The sequence below is a fragment of the Anolis sagrei genome, chromosome 5 (genome assembly GCF_037176765.1).
Source record: "Anolis sagrei isolate rAnoSag1 chromosome 5, rAnoSag1.mat, whole genome shotgun sequence".
In the NCBI taxonomy this organism is placed as follows: Eukaryota; Metazoa; Chordata; class Lepidosauria; order Squamata; family Dactyloidae; genus Anolis; species Anolis sagrei.
This window is the reverse complement of record NC_090025.1, coordinates 164,803,822-164,821,659: the sequence shown is the minus strand read 5'-3', so window position 1 is coordinate 164,821,659 and position 17,838 is coordinate 164,803,822. Positions and strand designations below refer to the sequence as shown.

General features: G+C 41.4%; 1 protein-coding gene across 7 annotated transcripts in view; it reads left to right on the top strand.

Annotated features, from left to right (window-relative positions):
- Positions 1-17,838, top strand: part of TRIOBP (TRIO and F-actin binding protein) — a 96,601-nt gene that overhangs the window by 48,176 nt on the left and 30,587 nt on the right. The window contains exon 1 of one of the 7 annotated variants that reach the window (XM_067469208.1): positions 1,245-1,315. The exons of the other annotated variants lie outside the window; for them this stretch is intronic. Within the exon in view, the coding sequence (XP_067325309.1) occupies positions 1,313-1,315 (3 nt within the window). The 5' untranslated portion in view covers positions 1,245-1,312. Of the gene's footprint in view, positions 1-1,244; positions 1,316-17,838 lie in introns of those variants that run through there. 7 annotated transcript variants of the gene reach the window in all.

Genomic DNA, 17,838 nt, shown 5'->3' with positions numbered 1-17,838 from the left:
CTCACATTTGCATGTTTTTGAACTGCTAGGTTGGATCAATAAGTACTGCTCCGGCGGGAAGGTAACGGCGCTTCATGCAGTTATGCTGGCCACATGACATTGGAGGTGTCTCCGGACAATGCCAGCTCTTCCGCTTAGAAATGGAGATGAGCACCAACCCCCAGAGTCAGACACAACTGGACTTAATGTCAGAGGAAAACCTTTAGCCTTTACTTAGGTTGGCAGAAGCTGGAGCTAACAGCAGGAGCTCACTCTGCTCGCCGGATAAGAGCCACCGACCTTTCGGTCAGCAAGTTCAGCAGCTCAGTGGTTTAACCCACTGCCTCACTGGGGGCTCATAGAATCATAAAATTGGAAGAGACCACAAGGGCCAACTGATTCAACTCCATGCCACAGTTGTAAGCTTCCTTGAGTCCTGTACAGTTGTCCCTCTGTATCCAGGGTGGGATTCAACATTTGCAACTTGGAAATATTCAGAACTCTCCCCCCCCCACCCGCCCACAAAAGGCAAACCTTGATTTTGCCTCTTGATATAAGGACATCATTTTACAACACCACTGAATGTAATAGGACTTGAGCATCCATAGATTTAGGTATGTTTGGCGGTCTTGGAACGAACCTCCTGTGATACCAAGGGTCTGTTGTGTACGGAGAGAAAAGCAGGATATTAATCAAATGCTCTGGTCTGACTGCCTGGAGTGATGGGAATTGTAGTGCCCTTGAATTGCACCAATAGGGGAATAAATAAAGCAGGACTACCTGTTACCTGACCCACCTTGCTCTCAAGCTGGCTGGTTGGCTACAAAAACAGATTTCTCAGGGAACCCTTTGAAGCTGACATTCGGGTGGGTAGTTGAAGACAAAAGTGAATAAGAATTCCTTCTTCTTTCAGCTTTCTAGGTGAACACGGTGGCCCATAGGTCCATTCCTGTGTGATTTCCTTGATCTCTGATCATTGGCCCCGCTGGCTAGTATGGTCTAAAACAATGTGCTTTGTTTTATAGGCCCAAAGTGTGGGTTTTAAGGGGAACAAAATTGAAGGAAGCATCTTGTTAGGCTGTCAGGTTTCTGGTGGAGTGAGGCTGAGTGGGAGAAACATGGCATTTAATTGTTGCTGTGTGAAGAATGCAAACTTACGGAGATCACACATCCATATTAGGGGAATGGTGTGACCCTGAGCTCTCCGCCTGAGAATATCCGGCAGCCCTTCCTATCCTTCCTAGAGGCACACCACTCCTTTTCCTCTTGGCCTTTCCCCTGCGCTCCACCTTCATTGGAGTCAAGGACGATTACTTGCCAAGGATAACTACAGATGGTGAGGGGAAAAGGGAGGAAACCCCTATGGGACGACCCCCCACCCACCCCATTTCTTTAGAAGTCTAAGGGTAGAATTGCATGCAGTCTTCCCTATCTTGTGTAACAGTGGATCGGTGACTTCACCTTCCTTTCCATGTTGCTGCTGCATTCCCCCTGCTTTTTGGAAGAGCAAGGGATGCCTTTGGTCAGTGGCCAAGCGTTGCCTGGGAGGACAGAAAGGGAGCTGTTTTAATCTCTAGGAGTGTTGGATTCCATCTCATCAGATACGCAAGGCTGGAGGAGGCAATGAGGCAGCGTGTGTGCACCCCTCTCTTGTGCTTGCTCTTTTCCTCTTTGCCAGCACGATCTTGTTCCCGGTTTGCTGTCTGCGGGTGCCTGCTCAGGATTAATTTGTGCTGATTGTTCCTCCCGTGAACATTATTCTAATTGCCCTTGCATGCATAGAGAAATTTGGGCACCCCCTTTGGTACATAACTGGGTAGAAGAGAGCTGGTAATACATAGTTTTAGTGCTAGAAACAATGGCATTAGTTTATTCTGCAAGGATTTGTTGAAATATGCCTTGGGAAAGTTACTTTTTGGAATACAACTCCCAAATATGTTTAAGAGCATGGTCTTTGGGCCAGTGGGAACCAAGATAAACCAGAGTTCAAATCAGTGTTTCCCAACCTGGGGGTCGGGACCCCTGGGGGGGGGTCACAAAGGGATGTCAGAGGGGTTGCCTATGACCATAAAAACAGTATTTTCTGTTGGCCACGGGGGTTCTGTGTTGGAAGTTTGACCCAATTCTATCATTGGCGGGGTTCAGAATCCTTTTTGATTGTAGGTGAACTACAACTCCCAAATGTCAAGGTCTATTTTCCCCAAACCCCACCAGTGTTCACACTTGGGTATATTGAGTATTCGTGCCAAGTTTGGTCCAGATCCTTCATTGTTTGAGTCCATAGTGCTCTCTGGGGATAGGTGAACTACAACTTCAAAACTCAAGGCCAATGCCTACCAAACCTTTCCAGTATTTTCTCTAGGTCTTGAGAGTTCTGTGTGGCAAAATTGGTTCGATTTCATCGTTGGTGGAGTTCAGAATGCTCTTTGAGTGTAGGTGAAAATAAATCCCAGCAATTATAACTCCCATATGACAAAATCAACCCCCCTAACCCTACCAGTATTCAAATTTGGGCATATTGGGTCTTTATGCCATATGTGTTCCAGTTAATGAAAATTCATCCTGCATATCAGATATTTACACTGCGATTCATAACAGTAGCAAAACTACAGTTATGAAGTAGCAACAAAAATAATTTTATGGTTAGGGGTCACCACAACATGAGGAACTGTTTGAAGGGGTCACGACATTCGGGAGGTTGAGAAACGCTGTCCTAAAACCTTTCCAAACTTGTTCCCCCAGCTATTAAGACAACAAAAAAGCTTTTCTTAAAAGGAAAGAGGAAGTTCTAAAAATAACAATATTTCAGAGTAAAAACTTAGATTCTGTACAGACTTTGGAACATGGCTTTTATGGACCACACCTCCCAGAATTCCTCTGCCAAGATAATCATCAACAATAGCTATGTAGACTGTGGAGTCTGGGAATTTTTTCAATTATTGGTTACAAGGACATGTCAGTCATAATATATCTGTCACTCTGAATATGTCACTGTCTATATGCCTCTACATTCCTTACTGTGTTATTTGGAGAGAGGGGTAGATAGCAGTTCAGCAGATGATAAACCTACAGCAGTAGTCATAGATACAATGCCATAGGAAAGAGTTACCCATGACGTCTATCCATACCAGGTGCATGGAGATACCACCCTAAGCTGCTTGCCATTACAAGAATAAACACAAAAGAGGAGCCCCCGATGGCACAGTGGGTTAAACCCTTGTGCCAGCAGGACTGCTGACCAACTGGTCAGCGGTTTGAATCCGGGGAGAGCGGTTTGAGCTCCCTCTGTCAGCTCCAGCTCCCCATGCGGGGACATGAGAGAAGCCTCCCACAAGGATGGTAAAACATCAAACATCTAGGCATCCCTTGGGCAATGTCCTTGCAGACGGCCAATTTTCTCACACCAGAAGCAACTTGCAGTTTCTCAAGTCACTCCTGACACACAAAACACACACACACTCACACACACAAGTTCCCACTTCCCTTTATGGTGTTGGAAAGGTCTTATCCTTGTGGTATTGCATCTTTATAGACTGTGGTTTGCTGTGTCTTACAAACCAGGAAAAGTTTGTTACTTTGCTTTGCAGATCATCATGCAAACCACAGTTTGCCTTTTGGAATGAAATGCTAAATTATACCTTAGTGCAAACAAGAACTAGACATTTCCAGTGTGGAAGGAGAGAAGGGAGCATATGCAAATATGCATGATTAAATGTTGCAGGTAAATAACCGTGAAGGTAGAAGCGCTTTAGCATGTCTGTAGCTCAGAATTTACTTCTGTCTATTTTAATTCTTTTAGAGCAGCTCACGTGGCAATGCCATTAATTACTTTAGTGTAAAGCAAAAGTGCATGAAAGTAACTTGACACCAGTGCCTGTAGTTATATACTATAGTTGGGTTGTTGTAGTTTTTTCGGGCTATATGGCCATGGTCTAGAGGCATTCTCTCCTGACATTTCTCCTGCAGATTACCTCTGAGGATGCTTGCCATAGATGCAGGTGAAACGTCAGGAGAGAATGCCTCTAGACTATGGCCATATAGCCCAAAAAAACTACAACAACCCAGTGATTCCGGCCATGAAAGCCTTCGACAATATACTATAGTTATTTTATTTTTTCACTTCCTTTAAATACACTTTCACTTTAAAAAGCATTGGTAGTGGTAACAACTTTTATGTGAATTCTTGTTTCCTGTATGTGCTTTGGCTGATAATGTAATAGAGTAGAAGCCTTTCCTGATTGCTATGTGTCGCGGCAAAATTGTTTTTCACTGCTTTTGAGGCCAGGGCAGATAGTACTAAAAGTTGTATTTATTTTTGTTATTAATATTTAGTAGTAATAATACTTTTATCCCGTTTGTCTCTCCCAAATGAGACTCAAAATAACTAATACTACAAAAAATAGTAAAGGTAAAGGTTTTCGCTTGACATTAAGTCTAGTTTGAATCTGACACCGGGGGAGGGGGGGGGGTACTCATCTCCATTTCTAAGCCAGAGAGCCGGCGTTGTCCGTAGACACCTCCAAGGTCATGTGGTCAGCTTGACTGCATGAAGCACTGTTACCTTCCTGCGGAGTCGATACCTATTGATCTACTCACATTTGCATGTTTTTGAACTGCTAGGTTGGCAGAAGCTGGGGCTAACAGTGGGAGCTTACTCTGTCCCACAGATTCAAATCACCATGACTGCATTGAGCACCGGTACCTTTTCGCTGAAGCGGTACCTATTAATCTACTCACATTTGCAGTTTTCAAACTGCTAGGTTGGCAGAAGCTGAGGCTAACAAGTAAAAATAGTGTATAAAATAAAACCTAAAGCTTATAAACTTTAAAATAGAATTAATTATAGTACTCATTAAGATACATAGCTAAAACCAATGAAACCAATGCAGCTTAAGAGGCTGAGGGGGGAAAGGAAAGGGCCTGAGGCTGTTAGGAATTGTGGGAGTTGGAGTTCAAAACACCTGGGGAGTCAAAGTTTTTCACATGCCTGATCTAGAATTACTGATACACTTTTAAAATACCATTTTATGAACACTATGCCACATTCCCCTCCCTTTTGATTCCGGAGCTTTATTAAACATCCAGTTTCCAGCTTTTTCTAGAGTTAATATATTCTTGCACTGTAGAGATACCAAGTTCCATCATGCACATTCATGTACCCTTACATTTTTTATAGTTGCCGGCATTTTTTCTCTAAGGACTGTTAGATCTCCACCCCCCTTATTTTTCTCGGATAGATTCAGATAAAATTACTAGATACTCTGCTTTTGGCTTGTGTTGGTTGTTTCTGGCACATGGGTGGGAGTGCAGGAAGGGAGTAAACCAGCAGCTGGTTTGTAGTGTTAAGTCTTGGTCATCCAAGGACGATTTGTGCACAACACAGGAACATAACTGGCTGTTTTAAAAATTATTTTCTAAAGCGATTTTTCAAAATCCTGTTACTTTTCTGTGTTGTGGTATTTCATTGTGATGCTGGGGAATGCTATATACTGTATAAGGTGAAAACAACCTGATCGAGAAGCTTGCAGTTTGAAATTGGGAAGTTTTACTAACACTATGTAACATAATATTGTTCCTGGGTTATAAATGTCATTTCCAAATTGATTCTATCATTAAAACGTGAGGAAATTGTATTAAACTGCAAAAACTTTGTTTTTGTGGGACATCCTGCAGCACATTTTGCTATAGTTCTTCAATGAATATCTCATAGAGCAGTGTTTCTCAATCGGGGGGTCGGGACCCTGGGGGGGGGTCGCAAGGGGGTTTCAGAGGGTTCGCCATAGACCATTGGAAAACATAGAAGGATGAAGATCTCTCCACCTGTCCTTCTCTCTCTTTTTGGAAACAGACTGCGAATCCACCAAATGCCCTTCTTTGCTGTGATTGGCCAGCCTCTTAGTCAAGGGGAGGGACCCAAGCAGGGAGGCGTGCTTGGCACATAGCAGCGTGGTGCGTATATGCGGGTGAGAAGGAGCATGTGAGGCTGGAGGGAGGCTGGTGCCAGCAAGACCCTTCAAAGCATGGGGATTCTGTGTGGGAAATTTGGCCCAATTCTATCGTTGGTGGGGTGCAGAATGCTCTTTGAATGTAGGTGAACTATAAATCCCAGCAACTACAACTCCCAAATGTCAAGGTCTATTTTCCCCAAACTCCACCAGTGTTCATATTTGGACATATTGAGTATCCATGCCATGTTTGGTCCAGATCTATAAGTGTTTGAATTTATTTTGCTCTCTGGATGTAGGTGAGCTACAACTCCAAAACTCAAGGTCAGTGCCCACCAAACCCTTCCAGTATTTTCTGTTGGTTATGAGAGTTCTGTGTGCCAGGTTTGGTTCAATTCCATTGTTGATGGAGTTCAGAATACTCTTTGATTGTAGGTTAATTATAAATCCGAGCAACTACAACTCCCAAATGGCAAAATCACCACCACCCCCCTTCAACCCCACCAGTATTCAAATTTGGTGTATCGAGTATTTGTGCAAAATTTGGTCCAGTGATATACATCCTGCATATCAGATATTTGTATTACAATTCCTAACAGTAGCAAAATTACAGTTATGAAGTAGCAGTAAAAATAATTTTGTGGTTGGGGGTCACCACAACATGAGGAACTGTTTTAAAGGGAGGCTGAGAAACACTGTCATAGAGTCTCAACCAATTCAGTACAGTTTGTGGCAGCCACAAAAACCGAGTAATGTAACTACTTTCAAAGTGAGTACCACACAATTAAACAGGAAATAACATTTTCAAATCAGGAATAGAGTACTTTCCAAATTTTGTTACATAGTGTGATTGATTTCTTAATTATATTAATATCATAGCTCTTCATCCAAGTAGCTCTTCTCTTCATTGTCAGTTTAAACTTGGGAACCTTGCCAGATAGGTCATCTTAAGAGAAGGGAACTGGTTCAAGATTATCCAGTGTGTTTCAGTGGAGATTAACGCTCGAGAGACTAGTTCCATTGTAACATCACACTGAGTCTTTCAGAGAATGTCAAGTAATGTATTTTTCCTCTCCCCTCCCCAAATACTTAGTTGCTGTGTCATAATTCCACCTACAATGTCTTCAATGGCTCCAAACAAAATCCAGTAAACGAAACAAAATCCAAGAATTTTTTTTCATGTCAGAAGCAACTTGAGAAAGGGCAAGTCACTTCTGGTGTGAGAGAATTGGCCGTCTGCAAGGATGCCTGGATGTTTGACGTTTTACCATCCTATGGGAGGCTTCTCTCATTTCCCCACAGGGGAAGCTGGAGCTGGACAGACGGGAGCTTACCCTGCTCCCCGGATTCGAACTGCCAACCTTTCGGTTGACCAGTTCAGCCGGCACACGGGTTTAACCCATTGCACCACTGGGGGGTCCTAAAGATAATGCATTTTGATACCCATTGACTCAAATAATAGAATCTGGAGGTTTTGTGGAATATAATACTAGATGTAAGTAACTGAGTGTCTGCATTGTAGAATTAATGCAGTTTGACACCACTTTAACTGCTATAGCTCAATACTATGGAATCCTGGGAGTTGTAGAGCTATAAGCTCTTTCACCTTCTTTGCCAAAGAATGCTAACGCCTCATCAAACTATAAATTCCACAATTCCCTAGCATTGAGCGGTGGCAGTTAAAGTGCTATCAAACTGCATTAATTCTATAGTACAGCTGTGTGAGGGGACAGTAACCCAGCCTCTAGTATGGGGAGGGATCTGATAATAATAATATAGTGTAATCTATTTAATTTATTCCTTATGTTTTTGCTGACTTGCTTCCTATCTGACACAGCTCTGGTTCCAGTTCCTTTTTACTGTGTCATGTTAATATTCTCAAAACTGGATCAGAGTTCGGTTTTGAAGCTGAACTTGGTTCCTTCAAGAGACAGGGACCCTTGTTCCTGGGAGACACTGGGCTTTTCTTCGGCTAAATAGAGACAGGGGGAAAGTGGCACTGAAAAGCATTCTAAGTCTAGGAAGCTGACTCCTGGATTTGTGCAAATAAAGCTGCGAACTTCATAAAATTGATTTTCTAAAGGCACTAGGTAACACCCTGTTTCTGCAGAAGAGGAAAGGAACTCTTAAGACACCCTTAAAGCCCCCGAACTTTGGGGAAGTCAATGCCCAGAATTATCTTTGGGATTCTGGGTATTTTAAGTACTGAGTTAGGCTTTCAGAAGTGGGAGTTTGTAAGGGTTAAGCTAGGAAATGCGTGTTGTGTTTAGTTTTCTCTTTGTAATCAATACCGTGCCCGCCGTATCTTGTCCCTATCTGTTCCACAACCTTTTAAATAAAGTGCTTGTTTGCATTTCCTCCAACCTTTCTGGATGCAAAGTTCAGTTTGCTTTTAAGGGCATCAAGAAGGGGCACAATGATCATCTGGCAGGAGTTTGTGGATCCTAAATATTGTTTTCTTGCAATCCACACTTGCATTTGCTAGAGAAATGTCTGGCATACGGGGGTGGAGGTTGTAGTGTTGGAAACCCTTTGTAGGTGCCAATAACTTTCAAAGACTGACACTGTAATTTGGTTGGAAGTGGTTATGTTTTGCATGAATGCATTTTATGAAACCATTCATGCAGAGCTTTCCAGACATTGGGTTGCTGTGAGGTCTCTGGACTGGATGGCCATGTTCCAGAAGCATTCTCTCCTGACGTTTCACCCACATCTATGGCAGACATCCTCAGAGGTTGTGAGGTCTGTTGGAAACTAGGCAAGTGAGGTTTATATATCTGTGGAATGTCCAAGGTGGGAGAAAGAACTTTTGTCTGTTTGAGGTAAGTGTTATTGTTGCAATTAGCCAGCTTGATTAGCATTGAATAGCCTGGCAGCTTCAAGCCCTGGCTGCTTCCTGCCTGGGGGAATCCTTTGTTGGAAGGTGTTAGTTGGCCCTGATTGTTTCCTGTCTGGAATTCCCCTGTTTTTTTACTGTTGCTCAAAATACTTTATATTGGTAACACATATTAGACGCTCATCGTTTTGCGACACAGTAATAAAGTTTTTACTAGCAAACCCAACCCTTTATAAGAGATACAGCCAACTTAATAAACCTATAAGAAGAAGAATTATGTGCCACAATAGCAATGATAGTAGTTAGGAAAGAGTGGAAAATAACTGAATTGCGATCCATCCATGACAGGCAACTAAAATTAAGAGAAGTGATGGAAAAGGAAAAATACACTATGTAACAAGATTTTTGTTCCTGGGTATAAATGTCATTTCCTAATTGGTTCTATCATAAAAACATGGGGAAAGTGTATTAATGCAACAGATTTTGCTATAGTTTTTCGGTAAATATCTCATAAGAGTCTTGACCAATTCAACGTAATTTGTGGCAGCCACAAAAACAAAGTTTCTGGAGCAGAATGACTACTTTCAAAGTAAGTGCTGCACAATTAAACAGGAAATAACACAGGACATTTTTTCAAATTTTGTTAGATAGTGTGAGCCAAGATAATCAAGGGGAGCTCTCTAAAGAAAGTGTAAAAAGCATGGGAGAAATAGGAGAAATATTTTAAGCAATATGACTTACAATAGGGAGGGTAGAAAATTTCTACTAATATAGAAAATATGAACAGGGAATTTATGGGAATATTGAGTAACTATATAAAAAGCTACATGGGCTCCCTGGTAGCACAGCAGGTTAAACCATTGAGCTGCTGAACTTGCTGACCAAATGGTTGGCGATTCGAATCCGGGGAGCGGGGTGAGCTCCTGCTGTTAGGCCCAGCTTCTGCCAACCTAAGAGTACGAAAACATGCAGATGTGAGAAGATCAGTAGATACCGCTTCTGCAGGAAGATAACGGCGTTCCGTGTAGTCATGCTGGCCACATGACCTTGGAGGTGTCTATGGACAATGCCAGCTCTTCAGCTTATAAATGGAGATGAGGACCACCCCCCAGAGTCGGACACAACTGGATTTAATGTCCAGAGGAAATCTTTACCTTTTTATATAAAAATATATATTCTAAAAGTCTTAAAAGCTTCAAAGTTAAAGAAAATAAGGAACCAGTAGTAGTCTCTGTAAGCAAAAATAAACATTAATATTTCAAGTTTTCTTGGAACTCAAGAAGATTCAGGCTGAATGTTGATTTAAGTGTGTCTTTTTTGTTCTTTTTTATGATGGTTTTTTTTGCTGAAACTTAATAAAAATGTTTTAAAAGAGATACAGACACATACATACATTGTAATAACGAAATGTATGGGGACACAACGTATTTCAGGAAAGCCTTTCATTTATATATTAAAAATATATGATTTATTGATTTTTTTTCACATAGGCTCATAGATTTCTCATTAGGTTCACATGATATGTCTGCACACCAACACACTTAATGTGTTGCAACACAACGCTCTGCATTAGTGTCTCTGAAGAATGAAAAATTCAGTTGCATATATTACCTGCTCACAGTCTGATAATGAATGGTGTGTTCAATATCAATCAACTCAGCACATTTTTGCTACTATTATTATGCAAAAGGCACTTTAATTGCCACTGTTGTTTCCAAAATTTGCCTTGGCAATCTTGAGAAATAGGTCATTGTTTCCAACCCTGGGAAACTGCAGACAAAAGATGTGACTCTGAGTGTGTGTAATTTGCCTGAGGCCATATAATTGTGCCATGGGAGGGATAAGATTCAAATTCAGAATCTACAGATGTTCAATATTTACTAAGACACTGCTACCAGATGTTCTGTTAGTGAACTCGTTATTGTCGGTATAGAATATTCCTGTGTTTCCTTAACCCTTTTCTACTTAAGTTTATTGAGTGTCGCTGATATATTGTATATGATGAAAAATATATTTTCTCCCAAGATCTACTTCCTTGTTCATTGGTTCCAATTGCAGTGGAAATGTTAATGATGCTTCTGGCATGTTTTCTAACAACTATTGGCTTCAGTGTCCAAATAGTACTTAAGGTATGTGTCAGTCAAATTCCTTGACACATCTCTTGGAAATAGGTATGAGTAGACAAAAGGCTCCCTGGTAGCGCAGCGGGTTAAACCACTGAGCTGCTGAACTTGCTGACCCAAAGGTTGGCGGTTTGAATCCAGGGAGCGGGGTGAGCTCCCGCTGTTAGCCCCAGCTTCTGCTAACCTAACAGTCTGAAAACATGCAAATGTGAATAGACCAATAGGCACCATTTCTGTGGGAAGGTAATGGCATTCCATGCAGTCATGCACGCCACATGACCTTGGAGGCGTCTATGGCCAACGCCGGCTCTTCGGCTTAGAAATGGAGATGAGCACCACCCTCCAGAGTCGGACACGACTAAACTTAATGTCAGTGGAAACCTTTGCCTTTACTTAGTCCAGAACAACATAAAGGTTTAGTTATTAAAAGAAAAACCCAGGAAGTGAAACAGTAAATACCACACAACCTGCCGCAGCCTACTGACGCATTTGTTCCATCTGGAGGAGCACAAATAATGTTTTAAATTATAAAAAAGTTTTTTCATTACACCAAAATAAATTTTTGCCTTACTTTTTGATATGTAACTTCATTACACTCTCAATACCCTGATAGCTCACTCCTTTTGAACGGTATTGCTATGGTGGCCCTAATATCACCATGCACCTAAGTTATCTTCCTCCTTCTCCATCTATCTGAGGACTGGTCTTCACCCAAGATCTTTTTCCATTTTTGGTGATAAATCTTCCAGTTCCAGCTCATACCCTGCTTGAGTTGTATTTCACTATGATTTAGTTTTCATCTTAAGCCATATAAATAAGGAGGTTTGTGTGGGGTATTTGTCAGTAGACTTTGGGCTGCCTTTTAATCAATCTGAAACCTTGCCTGGAGCTAATATCTCTTTCTACAGTATGTGTCTTGTGAACATTTTTCTTGTTCTTTACCGGTTAGTGCCATCTCAAGTAATTCCTTTCCTTCTTTGGTGTTCACATTCTTTGAATGCTTCCGCACTATTATCATGTGTTTCCCCCACTCCAATCTGGTTTTTGCCAGACTAAGCATATTTAATTCTTTTTTCATCGCTTCATGTAACGCAGCCCCATCGACCTTCTAAATAGGTATTGTTTTGTTTCGAGTAACAGCATGATGGCCTAAGATGAAATCTAACACTTGGAAGACTTTCCAAGGGAATAATTTTATTAGTCTATTGCAGCAAAAACAAGATATAATCCTTTGATAAGACACGTTCAAAATACTTGGGACCAGAAGTATTTTGGATGTTGGATTTTTTTAAGATTTTGGAATACCTGTACTGACATATCAAGATATCTTGAAGATAGGACCCAAATCTAAACACAAAAATCCCGTGTGTTTCAAATATATCTTATACACATAGCCTGAGGTTGCATACTGCAAGTCGCTTCTGGTGTGAGGGATTCAGCCATCTGCAAAGATGTTGCCCAAGGAATGTGCAGATGTGTTATGATCCTGTGGGGAGGCTTCTCTCATGTGCCCCAAGATGCAGAGCCAATCTTAAGAAATGGGGGTACAAAATGGAGTTCACAATATGCAAGTGAGGAGAAGAGCAAATCACAGACCACCTACCACAATGTAGTCTGAGCCCTGCCACATGCACAATGGAGGACCTTCTCACAGCGACACCAGAAGCACACCAAGTGGCCAGCTTCTGGTCAAAGGAAATCTAATATAATGTCAAGTTTGTAACTTTGTTGTGTGTATTTTTAAATACATTATAACAGTACCCTCAATTTGCTTCTAACACGATAAATAAATGAATATTGTTAATAACTTTGTGCATGGACCAAAGTTTGTGTACAGTGCGTCATCTCAAAGCAAAGGTTTTGATGTCTCAGCCATTCATGTGGTCTATTTTGGATTTTGGAGTCTTTTGGATTTGGCATTTTGGATAAGGGAAGCTCAATGCTATAATCAACTGATTAGTTTTGATGATGCCAGAGGTCTCTTTCTTGTTTTTCCTCCCCTAACATTTGGATTGTAGATAAATAGAGGTTGTATCTCTATCCTTTCAAATTCTTGTCCTATATGGAGTTTAAAATGACCACAACTTAGAAGAGATTTGGAGACTATCACTGCCAAAATCAGTAGCCAAGCTTTATGGGAGTTTCCAAGAGCTGTAGTCCAAAAACATGGGTTTCCAGGTTCAGGAAATAGTGCTTCCTGCTGAGCTATCTGCCTTTGTGTGGCAGCTACAATTTTTTCTTCAATAATTGTGTTGTTATGTTCTCCTCCAGAGTTCAGTCTTTTCCACATTTCCACCATGACTCCTCTTCAACTTACTGTGCTCTTTCAAAAGGCAGGAAAAGGTTATGACTAGGAGACTAAGCACATGCTTTGCATGCTGAAATTCCCAAACTCAATCCATGAAACTCCTCTATTTTAAAAGTCTGGCATCACAGCAGTCTCTGGCCTAGTTTTTTTTCAGGGGTAGGCTTCAACACCCACTTCTGCCATAGTGAATGCTACCTGGGGATACTGGATAATGAAGTCAGTACATATGGAAATATCTATAATAGTGTGCAATAAGAAAGATTCTTTTTGTACCACAGCTTCCAGAATTCTTGGCAATTACAGTTATAGGAGATTAGTCCTCCATGCTATGCTCTCATGAAGACAGTGCTTTATGAGATGTTAGGAAATCCTGAATTGATGTTTTGTTCTAAAGCAGTGTGTCACAATGTTTGTTTGTTTTTGTTTCTGTTTTTACCAAGGATCACTTTGATCAGGAGCCAGTCTCCAAGATCAGTACCAAAACAGATACAAATCGGATTTTGGTCAACTTTTGATTTGATTTGGTTATTTGGGGTGCTGATTGAGAAAATTGCATTGGATAGACCACTTCAGCTCTAGATTCTGATACAGAACATATGCCATCCAATAGTAGCCATCTTACCCACAGAAAACTGTATTTAATAAGCCTCAGCACTATAAGAGGGTTTTGCGAAACCAGTCGCTCTCATTGCAATGGTGTATTAACGGTCAGGCCACGGACCATGTTTTAGTTCTTGCAGGCCACTGATAGTCCACAGGGCACAGGTTGGGAACTATTGTTGTAAAGATATCGCTGTTTAAATGCTATTTAATGTTTTCTCTGAACTGATCAAAGTATAAAATGCAAAACGTGTGAAAGTGCTGCAAGTTTCAAGGCTAGCTGAAAGATAGAGGCAAAGATAGAAATTGCTTGCTTGCTATGTTTCCTGTCCTTGCTATTATTTTCTAGAAGATGGGAGGCACAGAACTATCTGCACCTGCAGCTGTTGTGAGTTGTTTGAGAGATGAACACAATATTTGAAAACAGTGGATGAAAATTGGATGGGTGCTCCATTGCCTGCACTTCTGCAGCTGATCTCTACCCACAGAGTGATTTTGTGTGCTTGGGATGGGGTTGGGGGGTTAGCAGAGTAATATATTTTGTGCCCTCATTTAGAAGGTACTGTTAGGGTGGCTCAATTTGTACATGTATTTGTTTCTTTTTAAACTTCTTACTAGCCAAAGTTCTCTAAATAATGTACAGTGAAAATAATACAGTACAAACTATGCATGAAAGAAAGCAAAATATGAAGCCCAGGCACAAAGGGCAGCAGAGAATGAAAGTCTTCAGAAAATAGAGTTGATTCTCCATATCCACAAATTCAATCAACCACAGCTCGAAAACTTTTTAAGAACTTCCATAGATGGATGGATGGATGGATGGATGGATGGATGGATGGATGGATGGATAGATAGATAGATAGATAGATAGATAGATAGATAGAAGCAAAAGCATAGTTGTGTTTCATTCTGGCCTAGTATCTTCTGCAAATCCAGTCTAATTTTATGTTTTGACATTTTCCACTGGGAGAAACGCCTGACTTACCATGTGCCTTGGTTAGATAAATGTGCTTCATCTTATTACTTTGATGTTTCTTCTGTGTAGTATTACTACTGCTTCTAATCTGCATGGCAGAAGATCTATTTGGGTTTTAAATACCATGGAAACAGAGTATCACATTTTGGCTGAAAATCCAACTATATGACACAGACTGCATTCCTTTAGCCCACTCTAAAGTCTGGGTGTAACTGGTTGGAGTTAGCCGTTATGATCAGTTGCTGTTCATTGTTCATGTTTCTGTAGCCATCTAAATTTCTAGGGATTTGCTTGCAAAACTTCTCATGTACAGTATTTATTTTCTGGGAAATGTAACTGGATGTTGGTTAATCTGGAATGTGATGGATGGTTCTAGGAAGGGGGGCATAAATAAGAGCATGCCTTTATTGGATTTGGCCAATGATGCTGGACTGCTTCTGGTCCATCAAAGTTTGGCAGAACTCATTTTCAACAGGAGCCTGGAATCCAACAGTATCGATCAGTAGGGCCATAAGTTTGCTTGCCTGAATTATGTCACTAATTACTATGTTTTGGTTGTCTTCATCCCTTTGCTGTGAGGACAGTATGTCTAGTAACTTCCCACCTTTTACACTGATTCTTAGTTGAAGCCAAATTGGCAGTGGTCTTTGAAATTAATTTATTCTAACTTCACCCATCAGCAGGACTGACCTAAGACTCTTGGAAAGGACAGGCTTCCGCACCCCCAATTCAAGATTGAGGGACGATAGTTGACAGTTGATTATTTGCATTAGGATGCATCTACGCTGACCATTTAATGCAGTTTCACACTAGTTTCTGTTCACAGTGAGAAAACTATGCACACCGTGAAAGCGCACTGCAGCATGATTTAAGAGCTTTAAATTGAGATAAGCAAAGTCGAGGAAAAGTCTGAAATATAGTTTTTAATATGCATCAGTGTGCTCTAGCGTAAACCACATGGAATGGCAAAATGTGCTCCCCACAATGCAAATTGCTATGCAGACACCCAAAGGACTCTGCTGATCTGCATACATGCATTCTAATGGGGGAGTTGTTTTAAAAAAAACCACATTTCGTCAAGCTATGACTACCGTGGATTCTGAACTGGTTCAAGACCAGCCTTAGTTGTTTGAGTCTGGGTCTTGATTGGGTTCCAGAGTTTCCAGTGTAGTCATCTGCACACCAAAACCGCTACTTTCTGTACTGCTTGCAAACTAACCAAAGTGGTCAGTGTAGGTGTGTCCATGGATACAGGTGTCAGGACAGCATCCTTCATTGCAGCTGAGGACAACAGGGAAGCTTATTGGGCACAAGGCTGGCAGTGTGGCACGCATGCAGCTCTGTCTTCAGGACCCTGCAACTGCTCTGTGCCCAGAGGCTGCCTCGTTTGGCCTAATGTTAGAGCTGGCCCTGTTCTGTCATTTGGTTCAGACAAGGTCACTGTAGCTCTGGCATTCCTCCCTCCCCCTGCCGATGTGGTACTCAAGCAATTGCTTTGGGATTCATGCTCCGGCAAATGTTTAGGCTGTGTTTGCATTTATCGAACTTCAGCTGCCAGCATGTGTCCCTGGCTTCCTGTTTCCTCCTCATTCTTAGTTCGCTGATGATCCAGTTATGTGAGCTCCATAGGTTTTAGCTCAATGTTTGCTTTTGAACAAGTTTGTGCTGTTGAAGACGTGAGATCCTGAGATGTTTTTGGGATGTTTTAACAAATGCACATACATAATCTTCATTTGTTTCATGGCCAAATTGTAAACACTGCTGGGTGGGAGGGAGATGAAAGGCAAATCCTGTTTCCCTTAAAAAGCTCACCAATTTATTTTTAAAAATAACCCTCAACATTTTGTAATTTGGAGTGGCCCTGCATGTACAGGGTTACAGATCCTTGTTATATTTCAATTATTTTAAAAATATGTATCATTTAAAGCATTTATATTCTGCCCTTCTCATCCCGAAGAGGACACAGGGCAGAGCACAACATATCTAAGGCAAATATTCAATGCTGGAACATAAAATAAACTATAAATACATATAAACACTCCACTTTAAAAACAGTTGTTTGAAACCATCTCAGATCAACCATACCAGATCTGGTCAGCAGTGTAACGTTTCTTATTGTTGCTTTATTGCACTGTCCCAAAGGCTTGGCCCCACAGCCAAGTTTTTACCATTTTTCTGAAGGACAGGAGAGTGGGGGCTGATATAATCTCGCCAGGAAGGGAGTTCCATAGTTGAGGGGCAATCACTGAGAAGGCCCTCTCTCTCGTCCTCGCCAATCGCACCTGTGATGGTGGCAAGACTGAGAGCACCCAGAAGATCTTAATCTCTGTGGTGGTTCATAGAGGAAGATGCATTTGGACAAATAAACTAGGCCAGGGCCTTTTAGGACTTTATAGGCCAAAGCCAGCACTTTGAATTGTGCTCAGTAATGAACTGGCAACCAGTTGAGCTTACGTACCATGGGAGTTATTAACCTGGCTGCCTTTCATTGGACTATTTGAAGCTTCCGAACAGTCTTCTAAGGCAACCCCACATAGAGCGTGTTGCAGTAGTCTATCCTAGATGTAACGTGTTGCAGTAGTCTATCCTAGATGTAACAAGACAGTGGCCAAGTCTTGACTTCCTAAGATACGGTCGTAACTGGCGCACAAGTTTTTATTGTGCAAAAGCCCCCCTAGCCACCGCCGAAACCTGAGGTTCCAGTCTCAGCAATGAGTCCAGGAGAATATATTATTCATCTGTTTTAACAAGATCCTGCTTATTTCTAGATTCTAGCATGAGGGCAGCAGGAGAAACATCACATTTTTTCTGAAGTCATGACTGTGCTGTAAATATGAAATGTGAAACTGCACATACTCAAAAAAAGCCTTTTTTTAAAAAAAAATCGTTCCTGAAATTCTTAGCAACACAGAAGGCACAATAAAGCATGCAGTGGCAAATCGAATGGGTGGGTGTAGGCAGGTTGTGCACAGCCATCTAAAACAGGAGCCCAGTAAGACCATTAACTCCAGGGTCTAAAAATCAATGCCTCACACTGTACAGAATCCATAGATTATGTTCATGATCGTTAC